The following is an 11,224-nucleotide window of genomic DNA, read 5'->3' as shown; positions in this document are numbered from 1 at the left end:
CATGATGCCTCTGTGTCTTTATACAGCGTTTGTTGCTCCTTCCTTTATGTCTCAGCCCCCCTTACACAATAAAAACAGACTGATGAAAAACAAGAACATAAATGATTATGTGTGATGAAGTGATGACAGGGGATGAATGGAAAAGAGCAGGATGACAACCAAAAGGACAAATGGATAAAGCAGGTATTGCAAAAAGAAACATGGACTAAAGTTGCACTTCCTGTGGCTCCTCTGGTGGCCAGAATGAGATCAGTGGTTAAAATCAAAAACCATCCACCTGAACCTGATTGGATTTTTTGCGTTTTTCATCTTGAATTTTGGTTGTCTGAACTGAAGAAACGTTTTACTTTCTTTAAACGGGACATTTTAGTTTTCAGTGTAAATTAGAAATTGCCCCTCTTGAAAATACCAACAGGAAGGTTTTAAATAAAAACCACATCAATTTAGACATTCGGTATGTAAAGTCAAATATTTCGATGCTTCAAAGTCAGTGGCACTTAAAGTAAACATTAAGCATTCAGCAGTGGTTAAATTCATATTTTCTACCATACAATCAAAGGTGACAGATTTTAGTCTTACACTGTCATAAATCCCTCCTGAATGAACTATGGCCAAGTGAATTTTAATTCAAATACTTTTAAGCATAATTTTTCAGCAAGTGGAGCTCAGTAAACGCGCTAAATATTGGGACTGTATTCTAATGGTGCCTGAGGTGCCATGTATGAAAAATGTCCATATGCCGTTGTCCTCTCATCATTAACACGAAGATATCATCACCCTCCTCTGTGCTCCATCTTGTATAAAACACCTCCAGTGACGTTGCATAACCCTCCGCAGGAAATATGGGTCACACTGCAGGAATTAAGGCTCGTAAGGCAATCTTTATTGCATATGAATGACACGGCCTAGTGCAGCACCCCCACCGCTAATGTGATCTGACACGTAGCTTACTAATGGCTGTACTTACGTCTGTCTACACACGGCTGCCATTAATCATGTGGTATATGCACTTGATGCTAGCACCCATTTTCTATTGTTGTTTTATCATGTAGAGGAGAAGAAAAAAAAAACTAGACAGGAGGGGATACGTTTGTTTTATGCCTTACTGCACCCAAGTGGATCAAATTACACTTCATCAAACTGAACACAGACTTTACCTGTTTCATCTGGAAGCAGCAAGCCGTGAGGCGGTACTTCCTGCAGTTTAATCTGACTTGTCATGTTACTGAAACTACCATTTCTTTCGTTATTCATCTAACGGCTCGCACACAGAAAATCCATTAAGACTTTTTTTTTTAAAAGCAGGAGGGAAGAGACACCCACAACTTGCTGTTAACTGCTCCCACTTGTCTTTTATCTGACTTCCTCACCCAGGGAGATTTCTCTTTCTTGCCACGGGTGTGCTTTGGGCTGAGTCCAGGCTGCCTGCATCTGAGAGGGTTTAAAACGTTGCAAGAACGTACAGGTAAGTGTTTTATTTACAGGACGACAACATTTGGATATATCCATGTGATTCCTAGCTGCAGTGAATCATGCTGCAACACAGCCAACCTGGAGCGTGCCCACTTCTACTGGCATGAACAGGTGTGACCATTCCTCTCTACATAGCATACTGGGACTTTGCTCCATATAATGTCTGTTGGACTTGTACATGAGAGTAAACAAAAACCCGTGTGGACATTGATGTTGGTGGCAGAGGAACGGTTTGCATCCCCCCCTCCCCAAACAGCACAGTGGGTGTCCGTTTCAGAAAAAAGGGCTCTGGAGAGTGTTCCTCTTAACACAGTTCAAGTATGCACATATGGCAGGCAGAGACCATTCACACGTTACAAACTAAAAGCAACATTTATAGCAGCAAACTGAGAACAGCTTTCAGGAGGAAACACAAATAAACGGAGCAAAGTGAGACACTGGGAAGCAAGGATAAAGCCTCATTATTATGTATTTGCTAGTGGGTAATGTCTCCTGCACATGAAATGTGCACTAAATTCTGTGTCCCGAGTCTTTGTAGTACAGTAACAGCTGATCCAGTCCCTCAGTTCAGTCCAACTATTTCCAGGCAGCTTGATGAGGACGTCTATGACAACATGGTACTGTAATACTGTGCTGTTGGAAACATTTTGACTCTTATCTGACAACACAAAATGGATTAAGACAGATTGACAGGTCCACTTCCTGTAAACCCGGCAGTAGATCTGAATTGCTTCGGAACAAAACAAAAAAGTGAACCAAGGACTCGGCTACTGATCAGTCCAGAACTAGCCCACGCTGTAGTACTTCATGCCAAATGTGTGTGACCAGATCGCCACGATCTGGACCGGAAGTGCAAATTGACCCCAGAAATTTCGTCTGGAACATATTTTCTTTTCATTCTTATCAAGGTTACAACTTAAGGTTTTAAGTGAACCCCCCTTTGCGTGCAGAGGGCCTGCGAGGGGAGATTCAAACAGATGTAACCATCATGTTGTGCCTCATAAATATGGACAGCAGGTTACTTGAACAGGGAGTCCATATTTTGACTTGGAGACACTCGGACCTTCTCTGCAGCACACACACCTGTTCATCCCTTTCTTCTGTCCCCCGCCGGTCAATGCCACCCTCACATAACAACAAGAGAACATCTATAATGTAGAAGAAATTCTAAGCCATCTTGTGAGGTGTATTATGGTGTAGAGCTAAGAGAGGTGGGCTGGGACAGGGCACCTAGGAGCCCCTATAGCTGTCGAAATGTCTCCTAAGGGGTTATTTAATAAAGTCCAAAGGAAATCCACTAGCTTCATCATTTTCTTTTCTTGCTCCGCTCTCTTTCCATTACCCTTCTGTTTTCCAGTTTTGTTATTTGCCGTATCTCACACAGTGGAGTTCAAGGGCACAATTCTGTACAACATATGCAAAGGGGGTATCCCACTTTCACTTTTTCAACCCTTTTCCATCTTTTCCATTTAATTCTTCTCTGTTTCTAACTTATCCATTTGGGAATAGCTCAAGTACAAAAAAAAAAAAGAAAGAGATCCATCCATTATCCTCCAATTTCAACAATCTGCCTTGAGATTGGCCAGAGGGTCCTGTCAGTCATGTGAGAGAGCCAGTCAGTAGGTAGGGAGAGATGAGGCGGAGGGCTGCAGGGAGCCGGAGGAGTTAGAACGTCTCATGTGAGGGAGGAGGTAGGAGTCCGAGCACAGTTGGTGAACATCGAACCTGTCCTCCTTGCGGTAGGCCAGACAGCGCCGGATAAATGCCTGCAGAGCAGAGGAGAACATATCATACAATGTGCTGCAGGCTGCGTGTGTGTGTGTGTGTGTGTGTGTGTGTGTGGACACTCCTCATATTGACTTAGAGAGACAATACAGGAGAGATACTGTAACTGTGCTCTAAACTGATACACGTTAGAGTTGATTCAGGTGTTTGAGCCTGTGTCAACATGTCAGTGGACAGCCAGACACTTGTAGACATTAATACTTCAATTATAGAATGAAAACTTACACCAGTATCTCAACTCAGTTTGCTCACACCTACTTGGATTGGGCAAAACGCTGATAAATACTGAGAGACAATTTACATTTGCCAACTGTGAAGTCAAGCCAAATGTATTTATACAGACATTTCAGACATTTTGTTTTGTTGTTCATCCTGAGGTTTCCCCCTAATATCAGTAGGCTTTATGGCACTTTTGGATTTACAGGACTTTTTTGGATCAATGTGATGAAGTGCTTTGATTTTTCAGGTATTTAATTCTGGGCCCAAATACAGACACTTCTCATGTGATCATTTAATGTTTCTTTATAGTTGAATTCAGAGCAGTTTTAAGATACATGTTATGCAATTTGTTCACCCCTAACTCCTTCTGTGACAACCTTTGGTTTAAGGTAATCAGAATGTACATTTTTTAAATCCAGAATCTTTATTGGATTAATACTGAAATATTGCACTGAATATAAATACAATCATCACCAGTCTGAAAAGATCTAACAGTAACATTAGTCACAGGAGTGTCAGGTTTCAAGCTTTTTTTAGCAGAATGTACACAGTAAAACTGGCATACTAGCCATTGTGTAAATGTGTACTATATGTGTGTGTGTGTGTGCGCGCGCTACCTTTGCCTCTGTGCTAGCCTGTGGTTTAGCAGGGAACTGGACCTCTGTGGCTTTGAGGATGGTGTTTTCCTGGAGAATATCCTGCTGTGACTGGTTGTGACCAAACGGCTGGAAAAACAAAGAACATAAAATCACCACCAATCCAACGTTTGCTTCAACTATTAAAGAAAAATCTTGAATGTACAAATCTTTCTTTTCCCCTCACCACAATTCAAAGCACTTTCTTTAAGAGATAACCTAATATCTGGCTTCATTTGCTTTCTCCAGTGTAGCGGCTGATGTTTAGGTTTGTACCTTGCGTCCGTAGAGGCACTGGAAGAAGATCACTCCCACAGACCAGACGTCCACCTTGTTGGAGATTTTAGGTGGCTCCTTTCCCACCACAAAACACTCTGGAGGAAGGTACCTGAAACACACACAGAATGTCATACATATTTTTGCTAACTGAACTCCATGATTATTTTATACCATACAAGTGGTAGGAATTATACAGGGAATTCACAATTCACTGCCCATAATAATGAATTCAAGGCGGATAATGAGTGTTCAGCGGTTCACAGAGAGGGGTTTAACCCGTGTTACTGTGTCAGTCTGAGAGGGGTTTTGGTGTCTGCCTATGTGTCCTTGTGTGTCTTACCAGTAGGTTCCAGCTCCCTGTGATGTGAGGTCCATCCCGTCCACACCATAGTTATCATCATCCATAATCTTAGACAGGCCAAAGTCTGTGATTTTGATTTCTCCACACGCAGTACCATCCACCAATAAAATGTTACCTGCACACCACACAGAGGGTGAGACAGTGTGTGAGACAGAGTGACTGACCTCAGCTCAGGTGGGAAGCAAACGAAGCAGCCTGCTTGTCTTCTTCAGATTACAGTTATCCACATTTAATATCACGGATGATTCCTTCAAAAAACATCTGAACACATGACCCACCAGGTTTGAGGTCGTAGTGGATGATGGGGGGTTTGATCTCGTTGAGGTAGCGCAGGGCGCTGACAATCTGCATGACAATGGAGCGGGCCTCCTTCTCTGACATCAGCTTATTTTGCTTCAGGTAGAAGTCCAGGTCGTTGCCTTCACAGAACTCCAGGACAGTACAGAACCTGGGAGAGCAGAGGGCAGAGGAAAAGGTCAAATTCCACAACTGAATGTGAACAAATGGAGGTCAACAGTACTTCTTAGAACAAGAACGTAACAATACTCTCCTTCATTTATTGATCTCTATGTAGAAAGATTAACGGTTCATCCTGTATAGGTTTCTATTAAGAGCTGGAGAGGCTGAAGGCTAAGAGGATAAAATTCACATCCCCCTCCCCCACATGGAGGTCAGAGGTCAGTGCCAGGACTTTCTGGTCATGTATGTGAGCTGCTCAGTTTCACAAGGAAAGCTACACTAACATGGTACAATAGGAGCTGGGCGTACTCAACCTTTGTACTCCCCACAGAAAGGATTTCATGTCTTTATCTGACAAATATACAGCCTCATCAGACTGGGCAGCACTGACTACAGTGACTCATGTGATTAGTTAACAATCAAAGCTGGAAGTTAACCCTTTAAAAATAGCTCCCATTGTCAGGGCATGTTCATGCTGAGTCATACATTTTTCTGTGCATTGCTGCTTTTACTATTTCCCAATCGGATAACACCCCTATGATGTTTGCTCTTACTTGTAGCACCCGCTGACGTAGAGCCTTGAGGCAGAAAACAATCAACTCACTGGTTATTTAAATATTAACTGGGTAGGGCCTTTATGAAAGTGTGAATGTTACCGATGTGCACCGTGTTGTTTAAACCCAGTCTAAAAAAAAAAGTTTTTAAACCCAGCGCTGGGTGATAAACAACCGCAGGATGTGTCAGCCCAGCAGGACTGCAGCTGGCAGAGGTCAGAGGTCACTCACGTGTCAGTATCGAGGGAGAAATAGTCATACAGCTTGACTATTCTGGGATGGTCCAGCTGCTTGTGTATCCGGTACTCCCTGCATGCATGCCTGTGAGGAAATAAATGTCAACGTAGTGTGTGTGTCAGTGGAGAAACATTTTGTCTTTTGTGTATCTAAAATCGTGTGCATATATGAGACCTACTTGTGGTAGTTCTCCTTTTTCTCCTCTCTCCAGTTCTTGTTGAGCTGGTGGATTTTAACAGCTGCGTAGCGCTGCTCAAACAGGTCAAAAGCCTGTGTGGGACAAGAAAACACGCACATTTGTCTCCAAACATACTTTACAGAGAGAGGGGACAGGAAAACTCTAGTCCAAACACACAGACATTACCTTATAGACTTCACTGAAGCCGCCCCTGCCCAGCAAGTGCAGCAGCAGGTACCGCTCATTCAGGGTAGGATGATCTTTAAACCTGTGTGAGGAGGCACGAGATCTTTTAAGATCAAGGCTTGTGTCACCTTTGAAACAAGTCCTTCCATATTTTCTCATTTACTTCTTTTAACTACAAAAGATATCCCCCATTACTTTAATGGTTTGTATTGATCGTGTATTAACCATTAGGTAACTCGGCAGGTTATGGTGCTCTGTGTAAAAAGGACTTACGCCGAGCTATCCTCGTTGTTTATCCTCTTCAGCTCTCTGATATGGAGGTTCCTCACCCGCTCCAGTCGCTCCAGCTCTGCTTGAATCTCAGCTTCCTCCTACAGAAAACACACGAGTTTAATTATTTTCCCGTTTAAAGATTAATGCACTTAAAACCCACGTATGCAATCAAACTATTTAAGACTCCAGCTGCCATTTAAAACTGAATGAATGGACATCTATGCGTAGTTTTAATAATATTTTGCCTACAATATGTTCTGTTCAATTGATTGATTAGAAACCTTCTTCAGATGTCCAAGGCGAAGCTTGAAGATCTCTTCCTGCTCGTGGTACTCAGCGAGGGTCAGTCTGCCAAAATATGGACAACTCAAAATCTCCAGACAGAACTACTACACTTGATAATTCAACTCCCATTCAACTCTAAGCCCTCCAACTGAGGAGGAGCTGTGAAGGAAAAATGTATCTAAGAGAGGCCTATGATGTATGGCCACTAAGAATGATACAGTAAAAACTAAATAAACAAGCCATGATCGTCCGTCTCCTTTGTATTTCAGCATACTTACAGCTGGGGCAGGGAGGGCTTGAGGAAGGGGTCAGAGTCGTTGCCGTTGACCACCTTGGTTTTGCGTTGCTTGGGTTCAGAGGTGGAGGCCACCGAGAGGGAGGGCGACGCAGGGTTTGGGGGCTTCCTCTTGGCGAGTAGCTTCCTCTGTCGCTCTATGTCCTCCCTCTGCTGGTTGATGCCCTCCTGCTGCCTGCACAGAGAAGACGTCACAGAGGGGGAGGGAAGCGGTCATATGGAGAAATGCTGTAGCAGACAATAAACAACCTTTCACATGTTTCGCTCCTGGCTGTGAAATGAAGCACGCACACACAATGCACTCCATTCAACTGTATTTCTGACCCTTTAACGCCGGTTACAATTCAAAATTTTAAAGAAATATAATGAAATGAATTAAAAAAAAACAAAAAACTATGCAGATGTTTACAGCCTCTTACTTGATCAGGTTCTGGAATGCATATCCATCGGTCCACTGCTCCGTGTAGGACGCTCCGTGTCTGACAGTGGTGAAGTGGCCGAGACGGAGACGGTCCTGCATGCTCTTTTCACGGCACGACTGCTTCTCCTGGGTGCTCTGCTCACAAAGACAGGCAGACATTAGTAATGTGTGCAGGGTTGCTGTAGGTGGTTCAACAGCAACAGAAGAGAGCAGAGGTAAACCAAATATCCTTTTGACAACCTCTTGCCTTTAACCTGTAGGTTACATCTCCACCCTTAATAAAAACTGTGGTAGTTAAGCTCATTTTCAAAATTACAAAACTGAATTCTCAGACATATTAAAGGTTCAGTGTGTAGGATTTAGTGGCATTTAACAGTGTGGTTGCAGATTGCTTTACCCTCCCCTTCCAAGAGTGAAGGAGAAACTAAAATGGCCGTGAAACACGCACATCCCTATCTAGAGCCAGTGTTTGGTTTGTCCTTTCTGAGCTACTGTAGAAACATGGTTGTTCAAAATGGTGGACTCCAGGGAAGGCAACCCACAGCATGTGCAGCTATAAACGGCTCATTCTAAGGTAGCGCAAAGGCAAAAGATTCCTTCATTCAGGTCATTTAACAGGTCATTACACACTATTTAAAAAAACATAGCTATGAATATTTTACTGGAGCTTTAAATAGATTAAATGACTGGATTACAAAATGGTTGCTTATAAACTATATCCCACCACCACTGTGCAGCTCTATGCAAATTGGTGGAGACTTAATGAAAACAGGTGTACCAACCCAAAGACAGAATTTCTCCCTCAGGAGTTGTGGTCCAAAGCAGAGCTAAATCACCAGGGAATATTGGACCTATTATTGGAAAAGGTGTTGCTCTATTTCTGTTGCTTTTTTTTCTGTTTGCAGTTGCTGACACATTAGATGGAAGAACATGATAGGATGATATACTGGCTCTGTCAGGCTCATATACAGCAGGTTGTGTCTCTGCCAGTTTGTTTTTCTTTCTGCTCACAAGGCAAGCCTTTCCTAAACTGAATGTATAGTGGAAACACAAAAGGGTGCATAAATGCAAAGAAAGTTACCTTCTCTATAAGCAGTTTCTTGCTCATGGTGATGCACTTATTTAGCCTCTCCTTGTATTTCTCCAGGAGTTTTTGCTGTTCATCTATCTGTCTCCGTAGGTCACAGTTAGCCTGTAAAGCAAAGACAGCCGGGACTGTAGTTATAAACATAATACAAACCTGGCATGATAACCTGTAGTGCATTAGACAGTCGTCCACTTTTGCACTCTCAAAATGGACAGTGAACTCACCCTGAGCAAGTCATCTATTCGCCCCTCTTTTTTCTCCAGGTCCAGACTCTTGTTGCTCTCCAGAGCAGCAAGTTTCAGGCCTGTTAACTCCGTCTATGAGATCCAGATAGGCGTGTATTAATAAATGTATATATGTATAGTACAAGAGTCTAGAGGAAAAAAAGTGCGTCAAGTGAGTGTTTCATGTGTGCGTCACATTACCTGGACACACTTGCTGGAGGAGGCTTTGGGATTGTGTTCTCCAAAACACAGACTCGTAGGAGAGGAGCTATTCTGCCGGATCTACGGACAAAGAGGTATTGTTAAACCTTGTAATAACACACAGAGACTTAGATGTGCAAATAACTCAGCATACATCATTGTGTTAAGGCATTCTGCTGTTAGTGAAATACTCACGATTGAGCCCGGGGCAGAGTGTGAGTTCTGTGGGGAGCGGCGAGCCGATGGGAGGCCTCTGACCGGACTGGAGCCATTTCCACCCTGGAACTTTGCAGAGGAAACAAACGGTTTAACCTAAGGATATGGTTCAAAATGATAAGAATCATAACATGCGGGAAAGACAGAAGTTGCTCTAACACTCACATCAAAGTAGTCGCTGATCTTGGGCCCACGTGTGGAGGTCTTCCCTACACAGAAAACCAAACAAAGATTTAATGCAAGCTATGAGTAATGCACAGATACCTATACTATACTGATTTCTTGCAGGTGTCGGTCATACCTTGACTACTCTCTGAATAGGTGTCTGCTTTCCTTTTCCTCCCTCTGGACGATTCAGAGTGCTTCTTCTCCGGGGTCTGAATTTATAAGAAATAAGAGATAGAGAGAGAAAAATAAGTTATAAATCCCTCGTGTTTTACCTAACAAAGCTGGTTGGAGTGGCGGTGTTCAGCCGGAAAGAGCAGCAGGAGGAAAGAGTACGTACTGAGTAGGCAGGGGAGCTCCCTCTTTTCAAATCAGAGTTCTAGAAAGAGAAGAGAGGAAGAGGTGGAGGTAGTGGGAGAGGCAGAAAGACGAGTGGGCAGAGCAAGGAAAAAAACTGAGCGCTGACAACATGCAACTGTGTCTAACCAGGCTTCCTCGTTAGCATCTGTGTAATAATGATAATATGTATTATTTCATTTCAGCTTTTGATCAGTCTTCTCAAAATAAATAAACATACCAATAAATAAATAAATAACAATACCATAACCATGGTAAGTGTGCGTGTTTTACCTCAGACTCCTTGTCGCTGGATGAGCCCAGACTGCCATAGCTATGGTTAGAGGACTCATTGGCCAGACCCTAGAAACAGTGAGAATTCAAACAAATAAGCAAACGAAGCCTGGAGGCCGGCCCTCTATTCTGCCACGTCTAATAGGAATCCAGATCTTCAGTTATGAGGTGTGTCATTTGGCCCTTTTCCAACACATGCACATTTCTAGGAAACCTGAGGCCTTTTTAGGGAAACAGGAACTTTCACCTGTTTTTCCACCATGGGAACTTGGATTTGCTTGTCATTACCTGCCACCAAAACGTGGTGTAGTACTTCCTGATGTCCAGGGAACTATCATGGTGGAGTTACTGGCAAACAAAAGCCCCAAGACTGCTACAACTTGAGTGCAACATTTTTCCTGCTGCAAACAATCACTGTTGAACTTGTGATGGAAATTGATTTTTATTGACACCTACACAATGCAACCAATTTCTCCAGTAGTCTCAAAAAAAGTGACGTCTTGTGAGCAAAAATTAAACTAAGCCGCTCAGAGCAGTTTAAGCCTTCATCGGTTAGGAAACAGGAATGGAACAGCATTACCTTTAGCCCCTGGGTCAACTGTGTTTGTGTGTGTGATGCATTTCAAAAATAAGCCATTAGTTGTTCTGCGATTACCTTAGCACCTCCACTGGTGCTCCCAGTGCTGCCTGCTGTGTTGCCACTGACAGCTCCTGTGAACCTGGCCTCCAGCAGCTCCTGTCTCCTGGGGTCCAGGCTGTGCAGCTCCTCCATGGGGCCTGGCATCAACAGAGTAAGGTTAGACGAGCACATTATCGCCATTACTAGCAAACAGTGGTGACAAGTATCAGAGAAAATTAAGCCCTGGACATTTTTCTGCAACCAAATTATTAGAGAGAAATAAAAATGAGCACTAAGAGAAGGAACAGAGGACAGTATCTGGGGGAGGATTAGAGAAAATTAGAGTGATTAGAGGATAAAAATAGAAAAATGGATTTGATTCAACTGGGCAGCAGGTAGCTCTTTAAAAGATGCAATTTCATGCCATGATGAAAGATACCGT

The 11,224-nt window shown here is 43.1% G+C and overlaps 1 protein-coding gene across 3 annotated transcripts in view; it reads right to left on the bottom strand.

Annotated features, from left to right (window-relative positions):
* Positions 1-1,164: 1,164 nt before the first annotated feature.
* LOC118334308 (serine/threonine-protein kinase tousled-like 1-B) overlaps positions 1,165-11,224 on the bottom strand; it is a 12,191-nt gene continuing 2,131 nt past the window's right edge. Inside the window, exons 2-22 of one of the 3 annotated variants that reach the window (XM_035670157.1) lie at positions 10,819-10,940; positions 10,164-10,232; positions 9,874-9,912; positions 9,670-9,745; positions 9,534-9,577; positions 9,348-9,431; positions 9,153-9,233; positions 8,952-9,044; positions 8,722-8,832; positions 7,639-7,775; positions 7,203-7,394; positions 6,921-6,987; positions 6,640-6,737; positions 6,367-6,448; positions 6,181-6,272; positions 5,997-6,086; positions 5,031-5,200; positions 4,732-4,867; positions 4,389-4,500; positions 4,095-4,202; positions 1,165-3,239 (exon numbers count right to left, since the gene is read on the bottom strand). In XM_035670157.1, the coding sequence (XP_035526050.1) occupies positions 3,090-3,239; positions 4,095-4,202; positions 4,389-4,500; positions 4,732-4,867; positions 5,031-5,200; positions 5,997-6,086; positions 6,181-6,272; positions 6,367-6,448; positions 6,640-6,737; positions 6,921-6,987; positions 7,203-7,394; positions 7,639-7,775; positions 8,722-8,832; positions 8,952-9,044; positions 9,153-9,233; positions 9,348-9,431; positions 9,534-9,577; positions 9,670-9,745; positions 9,874-9,912; positions 10,164-10,232; positions 10,819-10,940 (2,153 nt within the window). In that variant the 3' untranslated portion in view covers positions 1,165-3,089. Of the gene's footprint in view, positions 3,240-4,094; positions 4,203-4,388; positions 4,501-4,731; positions 4,868-5,030; positions 5,201-5,996; positions 6,087-6,180; positions 6,273-6,366; positions 6,449-6,639; positions 6,738-6,920; positions 6,988-7,202; positions 7,395-7,638; positions 7,776-8,721; positions 8,833-8,951; positions 9,045-9,152; positions 9,234-9,347; positions 9,438-9,533; positions 9,578-9,669; positions 9,746-9,873; positions 9,913-10,163; positions 10,233-10,818; positions 10,941-11,224 lie in introns of all 3 variants that reach the window. The other 2 variants (XM_035670156.1, XM_035670158.1) reach the window with 2 other exon arrangements.

This window comes from Morone saxatilis, unplaced genomic scaffold (assembly GCF_004916995.1).
Source record: "Morone saxatilis isolate NCDOM2014 unplaced genomic scaffold, NCSU_SB_2.0 Contig23, whole genome shotgun sequence".
Classification (NCBI taxonomy): domain Eukaryota; kingdom Metazoa; phylum Chordata; class Actinopteri; family Moronidae; genus Morone; species Morone saxatilis.
Note: the sequence above shows the minus strand (reverse complement) of the source record. Positions and strands in the feature narration are given on the sequence as shown.